Here is an 18,959-nt window from a genome sequence, read left to right as displayed (position 1 = left end):
TCCTGAACAATTTTACTACTAAGGCCACCCACTTGAGAGATGGTGGGTGAAACCATGTAATTTTCTACTTCAGGCATGATGCAGAAATGCCCTCAAATTTCCACTTTCTTGCCATTATTGCCAGTTGTGTTGCATCTGCTGTATTCCAAAGGAGCACTCCAAAATTTGAGTGTTAATTTGTATCGCATTCCCTAACAGATTTATCATTTCATGTAGTTTTCTCATATTTGTAGAATGCATTTTGTCTAAGGTTGCAATGTAAGATTGGCATAAACAAAGAAATCAGTCAAAAGTTCTTGATGAATTTATAATCAGAATTTAATTTCCTCTTTTGTCAAATGGCAAGAAAATGTTGTTTGGCCTTATCGTAATTCTTGAGGCATCAGATATTATAATTTAATGTTTTATAGAATTTCAAGTAGCGTAGAAAATGTTAACCTGGAATATTACTTCAACTGAAACTGCAAGAATATAGCTTGTACAAAGTTATTTATTTAATTAGAAAATATTTTGTCACAAAAATTGATAAACTTCCAAACAGGTAATCAAGACAAAAATGCTGGAATAATTTTAAAACAATCGGAAGATGGCAGGATCTCTTGAGAGGAATTAATTTTCATGTCCAAAGCCCTTTCTCATCTGTAGTTATCTGGTTACCCTGTAGATAACTAGAGTTATTTACAGAAATTTTTAATGTTAAGGTTGAGTATGCAATTGTGCAAACATAGTCAAAGACAGCAATGTTAAGCTTTATTTTAATCAATATATCTAACCAGCTAATAGCATAAGATTTGAAGCTCTGTTAATAATCTGTAGTATGAATAAACAGGTACCGATTTACAGGTCAGTTTTCAATCTCTGTCTCTCATGTTTTCTTTCTTCCGACCTCCACATCACGTATATTCCACCCATCCCTTTTTCCGTTATATCTCTCTGTCTGTATCTGTCTGTCTCTCTCTTTTTTCCCACCTCTACCCCTCTCCCTCATATTTCATTGCTTCCTCTCCTATTATCATGCCCAATACTGCATCAGTAGCTTATTATTCAAGACTTAAGCATGTAATCTAGACTGACACTTCTTCAGTGCATCATTGGGAAGGTACTGCCATTGAAACTGTTACATTTCGAATTAAAAATTGAATCAGTTCAGTTTCTCTGTACAGATGAAAATGGTGTTAAAAATGATCTTCTGACCTTATTCTAAATTTCAAACTGATTTTGTTTTCTTTCACTTGCTCCCACACCGTCCAAATTGCTCTAGCATCCATAGCCTTTTAGAAAGAGAATTCCACATTCAGTATTCTTTGTGTGAAAATCCTGGTTTCATTGCTTAATGACTTTTTGTTCTAATTTAAGCTGGGACATCTCTCCTGATCCACAATTCCTGATGCCAAGAGTGTCATGTTTCTGCTCAGTCATATTATTTGTATATTCAGTGCTGTCTTGCAGCGAAAATCCATTGCTTATGATCTTCTTTAAAATTTCCACAAATCTATTGCAGATCAGTCATCCCATTTCATAACTAACAAGTCCCCATACTGTTTGCTTGATTTATAAATCCTAGTGTATTTTTCTGTTAGCCAAAGGAAAAGTAATATAATTTTTTAAAAAATCTTTCAATAACTTTGGAAACTCAGTCAAAGCACAACTCGATTATCTGTTGAGATAACTTGGTTACCTGTCTAGAAGCATTGTTTTTTCTCACCTCCAGCAAAAACCATTTTGTTTTCAAACATTTGATGTGGGCTGCAATTACTTTGTAGTGTAATTCCATTGAATGGAAATCATATATTGATTATTTTCAAATTTAACATTTGGTGCACATAAATTTTATGTTCGATCTGTGTATGCATTGTCAATCTCATATTGTTTATTAAGGAGGTATCTCGAGAACAACACTTTGGGGTTGCTTTAGCACTGAAGCTGCAATTCAGTTTTGTCTATTAGATTAAATATTTGATTGTCTAGTATTGGAAATTTAGTCAGATTAGTTTGTTTCATTGTGTGAAAAGAAATCTGACAAGCTTTATATTTCTAAAATTATTGCACTAATGTCACTTTAAAGGTCTGTCTTCAAGTTGGTTGCCTAGCAACAAAATTAACCTGCATTCAGGATTGTATTGCAGTTTCTCTAAACAGATACTTTCATGCCATGTCATTTGAAAGTGTATGTTAATCAGTGTTTACAGGCAATTTCCAATCCATCCTGGACTAAATTTGCGATGAGAACGAGCTGTTGTACTTTCAATGCACAGACATAATGTATTGTGTAACTTTTGACTGCTAGAATAACTATGTCCAGTGCCATCCCATTAGTGCACATAGTTGCTTCAGTTTTGATTTTTTAGTAGATTAATAACTAATGTCTTATGCTCAATAATATTCATTTGAAAAAGATAATTTCAAATTAGTTTTTACTAATAAACCACAGCACAAAAAAGACCCTTCGGGTCACCCCACTGTCTCCACTGGTTTAAAAACAACAACCTAACGATTCTAATCCCATTTTCCAGTACTTGGCCCATAGCCTTGTGTGCCTTGGCATCTCCAGTATAGATCTAAATACTTGTTAAATATTAGGAGGGTTTCTGCCTTTACCCACCACCCTCAGAGTGAAAAGGTTTTCCCCACATCTCCTCTAAACTTTTTGCTCCTTACCTTAGATCTATGCCTAGTCATTGATCTGTCAATCAAGTGGCTAAGTTTCTTCCTGTTTTTTCTATCTATGCTCTATTCTTAGATAGTAGATGATACTTCACTTCATAAATAAGGATCCTTTAGTTGCTTATTACATTTTTTTTTCAAATTGGTGTGCATTTTAATTTATTGAGTCAAAGCCAAAAGTTGTAATTTAAAAAGATACATTTTTGACATTAAAGAGCAAGTAAATACATCTACAGGTTGTTGGTTCAGTATTTGAAACAACAGCCTGCAATAAGAAATTCATATGATTAGCAGTTTGCCTCTACATGAGGGAAAACTGTGCAGACTGGGCTTGTTTCCAATGGTGCTTACAAAGTGAAGGGTGACTTTTGAAGAGGGATTTTAAACATGATTCTGAGCCGAGTGTTCAGTAGCATGACTCGATCTTTATTTGGAACTGCTTTACCACACGTGTGTGATGAGTTTTCATTTTTTAATATCAGGAGTTTGTTGGGGTAAATGGGGTGTAGGGATGTTTACTCCAGCCATCTTACCAATGACAAGAGGTCACCAATTGGAAATGTCATTCAAAAGTAAGGAGTGAAATGAATAGTCATTTGCGAAGAGTTGTTATTGCATAGACTACATTACTTCATTAAGTTAGTAACTGTTTTAATGAAGATAAATATTTGAAACAGGATCATATGCAGTTGTGAGGGAGAGTAGGACAGTGAGATTAGTTTTGAATTGTTTTATCTAATAGCCAGCAGACTAAAAAGCCTCCTTTCATGCTATGGCATCCGATAACTGCAACAGTGCCACATAGCAAAGAACAGATTCTTCCATAAATACCACAACCTATCAGCTAAGGAAATAGTTCCCAGCTCCTTTATTGGGTCTCAGAAGCTCATTAATAAGTCTGCTTCTGGAACTGTGTCCCACCTGCTGAAGATTCTAAAATCACAGCAAAAACTGGAAATGATTCTTCCTTGAATTGGTATAAAGTGGTTAGGCTTATTCAAGAAAAATGTGCGGTGTCATGAGGAAACTACAATTGATCGTGAGAATAGTCAATTGATTATTTTCTCTTAATGTGCAGAAAGAGACCATTTAGCCCATTGATTCTGCACTAACTGTCTAAGGAGCATCCTATCCGACCCCTGTAAGCCTGCATCTACGATGGCTAACCCACCTAGCCTACACATTTCTGGACACAATGGACAATTTAGCGTAGCCAATCCAATTAACTTGCACATCTTTGGACTATGGAAATAAACCAGAGCACTCTGATAAAACTCCGCAGTCACCCAAGGCTCAAATCAAACTCTGTTCCTAGTGCTGTGAGGCATCATTGCTAACTACTGTGCCACCCAAACGTCTCTAGCTTGTTAAAACATTCAAGTGTTAACACAGACTCAAAGTGAAATTGTAGAATAGAGCAGGACACACTAATATTAAAATTGTTAGGATTAAAGTTACAGAAAGATGTGTGTTTGGATGTGAAAATCAAGGACTAGGGAAAAGTAACATTTAGTAAGTCTTATCCACAAGGTAAAAACAGAGCTCAAACAGGATAATATAAAAACTGACAATGAAATTGACACTAGAGATGATAATTTAGACTGAGGTGCTGTGCTAGCTAACATTTAGGTTTGATTATCTTTTTCACACTAACTAAAAATTTGTTAAGACCATCCATTGTAGTTTTGAATTTATTTCATGAGGAATCCACATTTAAAGAGTGGTGTGACTGTACAGCACCAACATTGTAAACCTCTACTGTTCTGAGCTCTTTCCTGCCCCTAACTTTAATACGGAACCTTTAATCATTCCTTCCTCATCTCCACAACAATATTGTTGAGCCTCATTGCGGTGGCGCACTGGAAGATAAGCCTGGCTATTCTCCGAGTCATCACAAAAGTTAAAGATTTTATCAAATTAGTCAAAATTCCCCAATCTACCAGTGTTTTAGATCCAGATTGACAGAAAGCATGACTAAGTTTTTTCTGTAAATAACAAGATGACTATTTAATAGATTGTGCATCACCCGAGCTGAATATAAAAAGGCCTGTACACTGACTCAGTCCAGCTTGTTTGTAATTGTAGTTGCCTGTGCTTGTAAAACACAGAAAGTGAAATTTCAATAAGTTAGAGATTAAATTACTAGGAGGACTAAATCACCACCTGTAGGTTGTACATGAAGTGTTCATGATTTCTTTTCCTGAAAATAATAACATGTTGCCAAATAATTCACCTTCAACATTATAATCTTCATTGGTTGATTGTTGCACATTCCAGGTTTTTGTGTTTGTATCATATATACTGTACAGGTCAAATCTTTGATGTGCAATATGGTTAGAAGCAGGGTTAATGCAGTTATTAGTTTTGCAAATTGCAACTTGTTATATGGTATACATTAATGGATTTTAAGGAAAATTGGTACATTTTCAGAGATTGGTTTGGCAATATGGCTTATAAAGTTCATCTATGATAAATGAAACAGACTTGTTTTTCCACTTAAAATTCCTTATGTTTAAAATTAACAGTGGATTCCTGTATTGTCCTATCTGAAGAATGGCGACACTGTTTGGGGATTTACTTCACAAGAGTCAACAGCACTGCAACCTTTTCAATTTCCAATCACAATTCACTTAGGGGATTTCAACATGGATGGCTTCCCTGATGCCTTGGCAGTACTGAAGAACATTTCAGGGAGGTAGGCTGCTTTTTGTTTTGAGCACCACACTAAGGGTGGTTGCAAAGAATTTTTTAATTACCCTACTGTGCTATTTTAAAATATTTAGTGCATGTCCTGTAATGCTGCTTACCTAAAAAGCTCAGGGAAGTTAACAGTCGCTAATAAAAGCCTATCCCAGGACTGAAAAGGTTGGCAACTCTTAAACAAGCTAAAAACCCAGCTTAATGACTGGAGTGCGTCAGTGCTTCGAAGTGGATTAGTAAATTAACTTCCTTATTGCATTACAATTCAGCATATTTATTAGGAAATTAACATTGTGTTCTGTAAATATTTTCTTTTTTGTTAAAACTGAATATCACTTCCAGAAAATAATAGCCATCACAGAATGTGATGGGATGTAAATCTGCATTGGAAGAAATCCGAACAGCACAGGAGTGTAATTTTTGCATTTCTGGATTTTGAAAAATATAAAAATGAACATAGACCAGGTCCAAAATACATTTGTTGAGACCTCCCCATGCTCCTGCTATCCTGTTTCTCCTGAATTCCCTTCAGGTGGTCTAACTGTATAAGATGTTAATTGATTTGTTTATCTGATCACTGTGGCTTTTGACCTCCTGTCCTTTAACTCTAATTTGGAGGTGCCAGCATTGAACTGGGGTGGACAAAGTATTAGAGTCCAACAGATTTATTCGGAAACACCAGCTTTCAGAGCGCTGCTCCTTCATCAGGTGGTTGTGGAGTATAAGACCATATGATATAGAAATCTATGTTGTATAGTCTTATATTCCCAACCACCTGAGGACGGAGCAGCGCTCTGAAAACTGGTGCTTCCGAATAAACCTGTCGGACTATAGCCTGGTGTTGTGATTTTTACCTTTGTCCTTCAACTGGAACTTATGCCCTGACTTTAAGGTTGACTCGAGTTTTCATCCTGTGTCGAGAGTTAGATTACCTCTGTTGCTTTCTCACCATGACTTTTCTCTGTTTTACTTTCTTATGGTCTTGATCGATTACGTTCTGAAACTGATATGTCCATTGGTAATTACTTTGCTATTAATAATTTAATTGGCAAAGTTTTCATCATTGTTGAGTTTTGTTGCTCTGTAAATGAGTGGAGCTAATTCTCAATCTGGATTCTCATGCATTCGTAACTTCACAAGCTTTACTGCTTTTTCTGCTTCTCTTACTGTGGAGCAAGTGGAGGGCTTGTCACCTGGTCAATGCCTGCTTCCAGAGCAAACTTCCTGAAACCCTTGCTCATAAATTGTCTAATATTATTTTTTCCAGGAAAGACATTTTTTGGTGTTGTGATCGTTGAATCTGCTGTGGTTCAGTGCAGTTTTGCAATTTGAATCGATACTGAATATTACATTTTCCCTTTAAAACCCAGCATATTCATTGCTAGCCTAATCCATGGTCTTTCTGGAAACGATTAAATAATTGGCACTGTAAGCACTTCACTGTGTATGGCACACATTTGGTGCAACAAGGTGTAATCCTAAACAAAAACAGAAATTGCTGGCAAATATCAGCAGGTCTGGCAGCATCTATGGAGAGAAAGCAAAGTTAACATTTTAGATCCAGTGACCCTTCTTCAGAACTGTTAACTATTGATGTAGACCAAGACTCTACATGTTCTATAGGAATAAGATCTTCCAATTCTACTTGATCCATTGTTGCCCACTGGAGTGTGACTGCTGTTGCTAGCCTTTTGTCTGGAACATAGATTAAACATATTATACTTGTGTCTCATCAGCCAAAGCCTTCAACTTTGTATGTGTAGAAGGTTTTCTGAAATTTCTTATGCTTCCGAAAATGTTATCAAAGGTTATAGTTATTTCATCCTGAAGTTTCAGTCTCACGATGAGATCTGCAGTACTTTTACATTCTCATGTAATTGCTGATGCTTTCTTGTCTATGGTCTTTGGTCTGTCTCCATCAAAATTCTAAATATGATGTAGACTAATTTTGATGTTTCATCTATTTGTATTTGGATAAGGATTGCTCCTACTCCTGTGTATGGCATGTTGCTAATGTAGCAAGTCTGCCCGGATTGTAAAATGCTAAAACATCAGCAGAAAGTAGCTTCTGTTTAACATTTTCAAAATCTGCACTCTGTTCCTGACTCAAATTATTGCTGGCTTTTTTCCCCAAAGGCTTTCTTATGGGTTGAATTTTATTGGTTAACTTGGACATAAACTTTCCCACTTTGTTCACCCTGTCTAAGAAGCACAGCACATCATTCAGTACCAGATACTCACTGAGGGCACTGTGGTTTTCTTTGGATTCAACATGATGCCTTGACCAAAAATAATATATCCTAGAGATGTAATTGGCTTACAATATTGGCATTTCTCACTAAAGCCTGAGTTCTATGATGCAGTTAGCATGACCCTGACTCTGTCATACTGTTCCCTCCTCGTTTTTTCATATGGGGATTATTATGCTTTCTTCTGTGTGAGACTGTGTAATGCATGAGGGTGTCATTCTGTTCCAGGATTTAAACGTCGCCCTTTGGAAAATCTCTGATGTAGAAGAGATTCCAAGAGATTCCATTACTTGCATCCACTTTGTTGCCAATTTTGCCAAGATATCATTAACTTATGAAATAGTATAGGTTTCCCTTCTAACTCCTTTCTTTAACTCATTGAGATTAACTCATAATCTTATTGTAGTTCATCTATGTTATTGAGTAGTTGAGATAGTTGCAAAGTCTCTCCTGGAGCTGCTATCCTTACCTGACAACTTGAGTTTTTTTCTCTCTTCTCATTTGCTAAAAATTTCAATCCTTATTTCTCCTTTATAGATTGTAGAAGTTTGATTTGAAGTCTTCTGAGGTTCTTGCTCCTTATCCCCAAATAAGGATCTTCAACTCCTCATGTACTGTATCAATTCTATACTTAGGTTTGTATCTGGTAAATTATCAGAAACAACTGTCATGCAGTGGCTGAGATCATTCTCTTCACGTGCCCATTCTCTGTTATCTGTTTTAATGATGTTAGAATGATGTGGTCAGCTACATCATGATTTACATGGATCTTGTTATTTCTCTCTCTGAAAAATTGGAAATTTTCCTATGTTCATAAGAAATGTACTGTTTGCAGTCATAGCAAATCGGAAATGAATGCAACCATATGGTATTCCTTTGCCTGTGATCAAACTGTGCCTATTTACAATGTAGCAATAAATGTTGTGGTGATGGGAGAAACTTCAAAGCTGATTGTATGAACATTTAACTCCAAAACTGATCACAATAGCGAAGCACAACTACAAAATCTATTAGTTTTTATAGGTGAAGCCTGTTTGATCCATGTTTGACACATGAATTAGTCATTAACAAACCAGCATTTTCATGACAGCTCATTTTTTTCATAATTGTACCAAAATTATTAAATCTCAGAAGCTATTGCTTATTGCATGAAGTAAAAATAAATCTGCTACAACTGTTAAAGTTATAATATATAACAAAAAGATGTCAAATCCTTGCCCTACTTTCTTCACCCTTTGAAATAAATTGAATGGAATTGGCAAGTCCACTTGAATCAAAAACATTAAATTTCAGTGAGAGAGAAAAATTATACAACCTAGAAATACCAATATGAGCATTTGGATGGTGACAGCATGAATTAGCTGAGATCTGTTTTGGAGTAAACTTAAAAAAAAAAGGTCAATACTTCTCTTTGCACTTATGCATTTTATAGAATCACAGATTGTTCTGGTACATTAAGAAGCCATACAGCCCATCAGGCTTTCATGGGCTTTCTAAGTATTTTGACTTAGAACAAATCTCCCACCGTTTCTCTGTAAGCCTGTACATTGTTTCTGTTTATGTCCTCATCTAATGCCCTTTTGAATTCCTTAATTGAATCTGCCTCCAATCCACTTCCAGGCAGTGCATTTCCAACTATTGTGTGGGGATGTTTTTGTTTTCTCACCCCTCATTCCTTCCCTTGCCAAATACTTCAAATCTTTGCCTTTTGATTCTCCATCATCCTATGAGTGGGAACAAGTCGTCTGTCTCTATCCTAGTCAGATCCTGCAAGACTTTGAATTCTTCTGTCAGATCTCCTCTTGGCCTCTTCTTCTCCAAGGAAACAGTCATAATGTTTCCAATCTGTCTCCCTAACTGAAGTTTCTCATCCCTGGAAGCATTCTTGTCAACTTTTCTGCACTCTGTCGAACACATTTAAGTCCTTTCTGAAGTGATGCTCAGAGCAGGACACAATATTCCTTTTAGCAGGTAACTCATGACCTGAATAAATTAAGCATGACTTTCCTGTTCTTGTACTTTATGTCTCTATCAATGAAACCTAAAATGCTATTTGCTTTATTAATGCTCTGTCTACCTGTTCTGTCACCTCTAATGAATTATGCAGACAGACACCCAAGTCTGTGCTCCTACACATCCTTTAGAATAATACCCTTTATTTTTGGTGACTCTACGTATTCTGTATTACCTCATAATTCTTTACACTGAACTTCATCTGCCACCCGTCATCCACCTTATCAACATGCCAGTGCCCTTGTGAAGTTCTACACTGTATTCTGAATCATGTGAAAACTTTGAAATGATCCATCATCCTCTGCACTCTAAGATTCTGATCATTTATGTAAGTCAGAAAAAGCAGTAGTATATATACTGACCTCAGAGTTCCACTATAAACCTTCCAACCTGAAAACATGCTCATTAACAATTATTCTATTTCCTATCCTTGAGCCAGTTTTATCTATATTACAATTGTCCCTTCTGTTCCATGAGCTATCACTTTCCTCAAGTCTGTTCTGTGATACTGTATCAAATGCCTTTTGGAGGTCCATATACGCCATTTCAACAACAATGCCCTGATCAATCTTCTGTTACTCTCAAAATAAGCTCCAGCAAGTAGTTAGACATGATTTTTCTTTAACATGTTCATTGTGGCTCTTCCAAGTTAACCCATATTCTTCCATGTGACTATTAATTCTCTGTCAAATAAGTGTTTTTAAACACTTTCCCACCTTCAAAATTAACTGTCTTTATTTATAGAGCTTATCTTTACACCATTTTTTTGAACAAGGGCATAATGTTTTCAATTCTCCAGTACCACCCTTAGATCCAAGGAAGGATGAAAGATGGTTGTCAGTCCTTCTGCAATTTCTGTTTACTCCATTCCAATTTCTTAAAGGCATCACATCTGGTCTTTTTTTTATCAGTTTCAAATATTGATTGCCTATTCAGTACCACTTTCATATCAGTTTAAGCCACTTTAGTAAATGAGGTTTCTCCTGTGGCATCGTGGCCTGAACTGCATCTGCCTCATTGGTAAAGTCAAATACAAACACCTCTGCCATGCCTCCTGCCCCCACATGTAATTCCTCCTTTTGGTCCCTAATCAGACCTGCTCCTTTTCATATCCATTTACTATTGATGCGCCTGTAGAGTACTTTGGCTGACCAACTAATAGCATACTTTGAAGGTAAAAACAAGGACTGTAGATGCTGGAAACCAGATTCTAGATTAGAGTGGTGCTGGAAAAGCACAGCAGGTCAGGCAGCATCCGAGGAGCGGGAAAATCGACGTTTTGGGCAAAAGCCCGTCATCAGGAATAGAGGCAGTGTGCCTGCCTGGTGGAGAAATAAATGAGACTCTCATTTATCTCTCCAACTTGCAGGCACTCTGCTTCTATTCCTGATGAAGGGCTTTTGCCCAAAACGTCGATTTTCCCGCTCCTCGGATGCTGCCTGAACTGCTGTGCTTTTCCAATAGCATACTTTGACACTGTTGATAAAGGAGGACACAATAACACACCAGAAGTATTGGAAGCATGGGGTTTAGTGAGAGGGAGATACTGAAGGAAATCAGTATTAGTACAGAAAGGGTGTACAAAGAAACTTGATATCACGGCCTGATAATCAACGTTACAGTACTTAAGGAAGTGATCCTAAAAATAGTGGATGCATTTGGTGGTCATCTTCCAAGATTCTGTAGAGTCATAGTTTGGAATCTATGCATTGGCTGGTAGCCCCTCTATTTAAGGAGGGAAGCAGAGAGAGTCAGCCTAATGTCAGTAGTGGAGAAAAATGCTCAAGCCCCTTTTATTTAAAAAAAAATCAGTGACAGCATTGAGAAAATAGTGACAGGATTGGATAGAGTCAGTATTGACTTATCTAAGGGAAATCATGCTTGACAAATCTTCTGGAATTCTTCGTAGATATAATGAGTAGAATTGATGAAGGAAAGCCAGTGGATGTGGTTTATTTGTACTTTCAGAAGGCTTTTCAATAAGGTCCTACATAAGATATTAGGATGTAAAATTAAGTCACATGGGATTGGGGTAGTGTACTGATATAAATAGAGAACTGGTAGACAGACAGGAAACAAAGAATAGGATTAAATGGGTATTTTCCCAAATGACAGTGACTTGTTGGGTAATGCAGGCATCAATGCTAGGACCCCAGTTATTCAAAATATATGTTAATAATTTATGTGAGGGCACTAAGTGTAATATCTCCAAATTTGTAGATGACACAAAGCTTGGTGGGAGCATGAGCTGTGGCAAAGATGCAAAATTGCTTCAGAGATTTGAACACCTTGAATGGGCAAATGCATGACAGCTGCAGCCTAACATAGATAAATATAAGGTTATCTACTATGGTAGCAAAAACAGGAAAGTAAATTATTACCTTACTATAACGTGTGAGAGGAAATGTGGAATAAGATCTAGGTGTTCTCAAAAATTCAAGAAAAGTATGTAGGTGAAGCAGACAGTGAAGAAAGCAAAGGTTGGCCTTCATAGCAAGAGGATTTGAGTACAAAAGTGCAAGGATGTCTTGCTGTAGTTATACATGTCATTTGTGAGGCCACACCTTTGAGTTTGTGTTTGAGTTTGAGTTTGGTCTCCTTATCTGAGGAAGGATGCTCTTGCTATAGAAGGTGTTCCGGAACTTTTACCAGGATAATTCCTAGGATGGCAGGACAGACCTATGAGGATAGGTTACATCAGTTAGGATTATATTCACAAGAATTCAGAAGATTGTGGGGAAATTTCATAAAAACTCATGAAATTCTAGCAGAACCGATAGATTAGGGAGAGAAAGGATTTCCCTGATGGCCCAGGAACCCAGAGCCAGGAATCACACTTTAAGAATACAGAGTAAACCATTTAGGACAGACATGAGGGACAATTCTTTCACTCAGGTGCTGAACCTGTGGAATTCACCACGACAAAAAGTAGTTGAGGCCAAAACCTTGAATGATTTCAAGGAGGTAGATATTGCACTGAGAGCTAAAGGATATAAGGGAAAAGCAGGAACAGGCTGTTAGGTTGGATGATCAGGCTTGATCGTACTTGGTGGAGCAGGATCAAAGGACCAAATCACCTACTCCTGTTCCTATTTTCTGTATTTCTAAAGTTTGGGATTTCCCTTTGCTAGCTGCCAGACTTTTATCATAGTCCCTTTTCTCTTCCCTTATTTGCTTATTCTCCTCCAATCTGCAGCTTCTATGTTGAGCTTGGTATTTGGTTGTATTTTCTACCCAATATCTGTCATTAGCACAATTCCTTCTTTAACTTAGTTTCTATATCTTTCACCATTGAAGGAGCTTTGGAATTGTTTGCCTTATCTTTCCCTTTTCAAGTAATCTTAACTGTGTCAAATCCATCAGCTTTTTGTAGGTAGCCCATTGCTCAGCTACTGTTTTCCTGCCAAGCTTTGGTTACAGTATATATGGTCCCCTCTGTTCCTATCCCATTTAAATTAGCTATTTGACAACTGATTATTCAAACACCAGTTTGCTTAGTGTCATTTTCCACCAACTTCCTAAACTTACAATACAATGGTCACAACACCCTAAATCCTCCCCTACTGATAGTTGATCTACTTGGCCTTCTCAGTCCCAAGAATGAAATCCAGTAGTGTCTCTTTTCTCATTGGACTAGACACATTTAGCTGTAGGAAATTCTCCTGAACGCTATTGAGGAAGTCTTTTCTTTCTCTGCTCCTCACACTATCACAATCTTAGTCTATATTCAGATAATCAAAGTTCTCCATTATGACTACTCCATGATGTTTGCAACTGTCTAATTTCCTTGTTACACTGCATCCTTTCCACAAGTAGCTAATCTATAGATTACAATGAGAAGGTAATTGCACACTTTTGTTCCTTAGCTCTAATCAAATTGGTTCTGTACTTGAACTTTGATAGAATGATAGAATGATAGAATGATAGAATGATAGAAGGATACAGCGCAGTACAGGCCCTTCGGCCCTCGATGTTGCGCCGACCGAATCCTACCTAGCCTATACTAGCCCAATAACTTCCAAATGCCTATCCAATGCCCGCTTAAATGACCATAAAGAAGGAGAGTTCACCACTGATACGGGCAGGGCATTCCATGAACTCACAACCCGCTGTGTGAAGAATCTACCCCTAACATCTGTCCTATACCTACCACCCCTTAATTTAAAGCTATGTCCCCTAGTAACACCTGACTCCATTAGCGGTAAAAGGTTCTTAGTATCTACCCTATCTAAACCCCTAATCATCTTATACACTTCTATCAGATCTCCCCTAAACCTTCTCTTCTCCAATGAGAACAGCCCCAAGTGCCTCAGCCTTTCCTCATAAGATTTTCCTACCATTCCAGGCAACATCCTGGTAAACCTCCTCTGCACTCGTTCTAAAGCTTCCACATCCTTCCTATAGTATGGCGACCAAAACTGCACACAATACTCCAGATGAGGCCGCACCAGAGTCTTATACAACTGCAACATGACCTCAGGACTCCGGAACTCAATTCCTCTGCCAATAAAGCCCAGTACACCATATGTCTTCCTCACCGCACTATTTACCTGGGTGGCAACTTTCAGAGATCTGTGTACATGGACACCAAGATCCCTCTGCTCATCCACACTACCAAGTAGCCTACCATTAGCCCAGTAATCCATCATCTTGTTATTCCTACCAAAGTGAACGACTTCGCACTTAGCTACATTGAATTCCATTTGCCACATTTCCGCCCAGCTCTGCAACTTATCTATATCCCGCTGTAACTTACCACTTCCTTCCTCACTATCCACAACTCCACCGACTTTTGTGTCATCCGCAAACTTGCTCACCCAGCTTTCAAGTCCTTCCTCTAGATCATTTATAAAGATAACAAAAAGCAATGGTCCCAAAACAGATCCTTGTGGTACACCGCTAGTAACTGCGCTCCAAGATGAACATAATCCATCAACTACTACCCTCTGTCTCCTTCCAGCCAGCCAATTCCTAATCCAAACCTCTAATGTATCCTCAATGCCATACCTCCGAAGTTTTAGCATTAGCCTACCATGGGGAACCTTATCGAACGCCTTACTAAAATCCATATACACAACATCTACTGCTTTACCCTCATCCACTTCCTTGGTCACCTTCTCAAAGAACTCAATAAGGTTTGTGAGGCACGACCTGCCCTTCACAAAACCATGCTGGCTATCCCTGAACTTTCTGGGGCATCCTCTTCTTTTCCAGCAGTGCAGTGCTCTCCTTAACCAAAAACACCAACCTTCTGTTGATAACCAAGAATATTTAGCACCCAGTAAAGTCCTTTCTTGAGCTATCTCCATCTTTGACACAAAATCATTATCCTGCGTGTTACTATGTACCTGTAACCTCCCAGTCTTATTAACATACACAGTGTATTCATATACATGCAGTATAGATCTGATTTTGGCTTCACAACTTTCTCTCTTACTCTGACTTCATCTTTCACTATTCTTGTGCTCTTTGCCTCTCCTAGTATTCCGTGCACCCCTCTTGGTTCACACAGACCTGTCAAGTTAGGTTAATCCTCTCCAACAGCACTGGCTAGAAGTTCATTCTGGCTCTGTTAAAGTGCAATATGTCTGGCTTATACTGGTGCTAACTCCTCCAGACATAGACCTGCTGTTCCACAAATCTAAAGTTGTCCCTTCTGCACCATCCTTCGACCATTGCATTCAATTGTTTTTTCTTCCTATTTTTGGTCTTACTCGCATGTGATACTAGGAATAATCTGAGGATTGCTACTTTTGAGATCCTGCTTGCCATTTTTCCATCTAGCTCCCTGAATTCTGATTGCAGGGCTATATCCCCTTTCCTTCCTGTATCATTGGTTCAATGTGAATAATGATCTGTTGCAGTTCACCCTGTTTCACAATAATGTTCTGTAATTGTTCTGTACACCCATGATCTTAGCAGCAGGTAAGCAACGTACCATCCTGAATCACACCAATGGGCACAGATGCTCCAATCTGCTGCTCTAACTAAAGAATGCCTGCTATCATTGTTGCACTCCCATTCATCATCCGTTACTCCTGTGCAGTTTTGCCACTTTTGCCACGGGCTTAGCTGATGCTGCACTCTTTTGATGATTCATCACCTTCATCACTATTCGGCATACAAAACCAACCAGTGATCAGGACCTTTGGCTCCTGCACTAGCTGCTGGTCACCTATTCCCTCACTGCCTATAAACTTCTGTGGTATGACCACCTCTCTGAAGTCTATCCATGTAATTCTCTGCCTTACAATTGCGACTCAGTGACTACAGACACCACTCAAGTTGCACAATCCTATAGTTCTAGTTTTGTGCAGTCAGTGACACATTGTAGGTAACATCAAGTGACCATGACACCTACATGTTTCACAGGATTGGCACTGCTCGGCTGAGCTACCTTCATATATTAAGCTTAGTTTTAACTTAGTTTAGATTTTTTTTAAAATTTGACTTTATTTTATATTTATTACAAATTAACAGAAAATAAGCATTTCCCACTCTGACCACAAATCCGCTCTTACTCATGTGCCCATAAATTCATTCTTTCTCTGTACTGGTTTGGCAATTTCTAATTTTCAAAATTGCTGGAGGTGAAATGCAAACCTTATAGCAACTGCTCAACCAATCAAGTTATGACTTTCCTGTGATGGTTGATCTGATACTTTGTTACTGGCTTCTGTTCTGGATTTGTGACCTGCTCAGGTTGAGACTTGCCCTTTTATTGTTGCTGACTGACAGGTGGTAGTCCAGTATACAGTTTATAACTGATAAGTGTCAATCTGAGACATAATTGAGAACAATGATGTGAAATTTAAATAGGGTTTATGAGGTAGAGTTCAGACAGTAAATAGTAATAGCTCTCTGCATATTGCAGCTTCCCACTCATTGAATATGTTCAATCCCCGTATCACCTTCATAATAAGAAGAGGCAGCGTACCAGACTTACTCATACAAATACTGCAGAACCTATCACTAATTGAATCATAACCTAGGTGAGTCATTTGGCTACACCTTTTAATGGTGCTTGTGAATGGCAGCTTATAATGTTTAGTCAAACTGCAAGCTCCAAATCTGAGGAAGAAAACATCAGTGCATAGCTTAAGCTGTTGATACTTTTACTTTCTCAATTGTCAATTATATTATCCTTCTGATCACATCCTCTCCATTGTTATACTAATTGGAATCCTTACGGATCACATAGATGAATTTCTATCTCATATTCTTCCAATCATCACCACCCACTTCCTCACCTTCTGTATCCTGATATTGTAGTGAATCATGAAGGAAAGGAGCGCAAAATAAAGGTGGGCTACATTCTTTGGGACTAAAAAGTTTTTTTTAAAATAGCAGAAAAGCTTTTGTCAGCATTTATTTAAACGGAAACAAAATATTAGAGATCATACGCTCAGTTTTTCATTGATTCTGGCTTAATTCCCTGCTGCTATACAATTGATTCCCCACCATCCATGTGTACAAACTTTCATCAAATCAGATAATGACTGATACACCTTGAATCCTATGTTCAATGTTCTATGACATGACTATATCAGCTAAAGCACAGCAACTTCAAAGGATTATGGGTGGTACGTGGCTCAGTGGTTAGCACTGCTGCCTCACAGTACCGAGGGCCCAGGTTCAGTTCCAGCCCCAGGTGACTGTCTGTGTGGAGTTTGCCCATTCTCCCTGTGTCTGAGAGGGTTTCTCTGGGTCTTCTGGTCTCCTCTCACAATCCAAAAATGTGCAGGTTAGGTGGATTGGCCATGCTAAATTGCCCATAGTTTTCAGGGCTGTGTAGGTTAAGTACAGTGGTAAATGCAGAGTAATATGGTAGGGGAATGGGTCTGAGTGGGTTACTCATCAGAGGGTCACTGTGGACTTGATGGACCAAATGGCCTGTTTCCACACTGCAGGGAATCTATAATGTATCCCATAGGTAATACTGTTAATACATCAGGCATTTTTAAAATAACCTGATTTTGTTTGTTTAATTACTGATTTGGGGAGTTTTACAATTGTGACTGAGAAAGGAATCATCTACAATGTAGCATTTAAGTGTAATAGAGTTGCAGAGGTTTACAGCATTGAGAAAGGCCCTTCAGCCTATTAAGTCTGTGTCAGTGGAAAACCAACCACCTAACTAATCTAATCCCATTTTCCTGCACTTTTATGCCTTGTCATTGCAAATGTATTTATAAGTAATTTTGAAATGTTAAGATGATTTCTGCCTCTAACACCCTTACAGGTGGTGAGTTCCAGATTCCTACCACCCACTGGGTGAAACATTTTACTCACATCCCCTCTGAACCTTCTGTTCCTTACCTTAAATCTGGGGTCATTGATCCTTCTACCAAGGGGAAATGTTTCTTTCTATCTATGCCCTTCAGAATTTTGTACATCGTAATCACATTTCTCTCAGTCTTCACTACTTCAAGGAAAATAATCCCAGTGTATTCATAATGAAAACTCTGCAGCCCAGACAACATCCTGGTAAGTCTCCTGTGCGTCCTCTCCAGTGCAATCTCTCCCACACACATCACACACACCACACAATTTCAGACTGTGCACAATGCTCTAGGTTTGACCTAGCCATTTTATATATTCCAGCATCAACTTCCTGTTCTTACACTGAATGCTTTGGTGAATGAAGGCAAGGGTCCAATGTGTCATCTATTTGTCCTGCAAACTTTAGGGACCAGTGAGCATGTCTGTCAAGGTTCCTCTGATCCTCTGGGAAGCACAGAGTCCTTCCGTTCCTTACCTTATTTATCCTGCTCAAGTGCACCACCTCACATTTATCCACTTTTCATTCCATGTGCCACTGTTCACCCCATGTGACCAGCCTGGCTGTGGTCTCCTTTAATCTCAGGCTGTCCTCATCACTATTCTTCACCGCACCAAGAATAGGCGTTCTTATATTCTGGGTTACTCATCTCTCTGCAAATTTTGATTTTGTCTGATTTTTACTTCACAGTCAGGATATAATATTGTTGGCAAGACCATTGTTTGTGTGTTAAAGTAAAATTTGTGTGCGACAAATACAAAGGTATACCTTGTACTGTCTATTTCTTCAGGATGTCAGACCTGATGTGTTTAGATGATGTTATCAAAGGTGTCTGTGTATCTTGAAAATGATACACAGTGGTATTGTGTGCTGGTGGTGGAAGAACTGAATATTTACGGTGATGGATACAGTTGTTATCAAGGAAGCTGCCTTATTTTGAATGGTGTCCAATTCCTCGCGTATTTATGAAACCACACTTATTCCATCATACCAATGATTTCTACCTCATAGATGGTGGAGAAACTTTGGTGAGACAGAGGATGAGGTTTTTC

General features: G+C 38.3%; 1 protein-coding gene across 1 annotated transcript in view; it reads left to right on the top strand.

The window, feature by feature from the left end:
* itfg1 (integrin alpha FG-GAP repeat containing 1) overlaps positions 1–18,959 on the top strand; it is a 245,573-nt gene that overhangs the window by 114,417 nt on the left and 112,197 nt on the right. The window contains exon 10 of the mRNA XM_060837695.1: positions 5,190–5,359. Within this exon, the coding sequence (XP_060693678.1) occupies positions 5,190–5,359 (170 nt within the window). The remainder of the gene's footprint in view (positions 1–5,189; positions 5,360–18,959) is intronic.

Source organism: Hemiscyllium ocellatum, chromosome 17 (genome assembly GCF_020745735.1).
Source record: "Hemiscyllium ocellatum isolate sHemOce1 chromosome 17, sHemOce1.pat.X.cur, whole genome shotgun sequence".
In the NCBI taxonomy this organism is placed as follows: Eukaryota; Metazoa; Chordata; class Chondrichthyes; order Orectolobiformes; family Hemiscylliidae; genus Hemiscyllium; species Hemiscyllium ocellatum.
The sequence above is the reverse complement of the archived record's forward strand: the minus strand, read 5'-3'. Positions and strand labels throughout refer to the sequence as shown.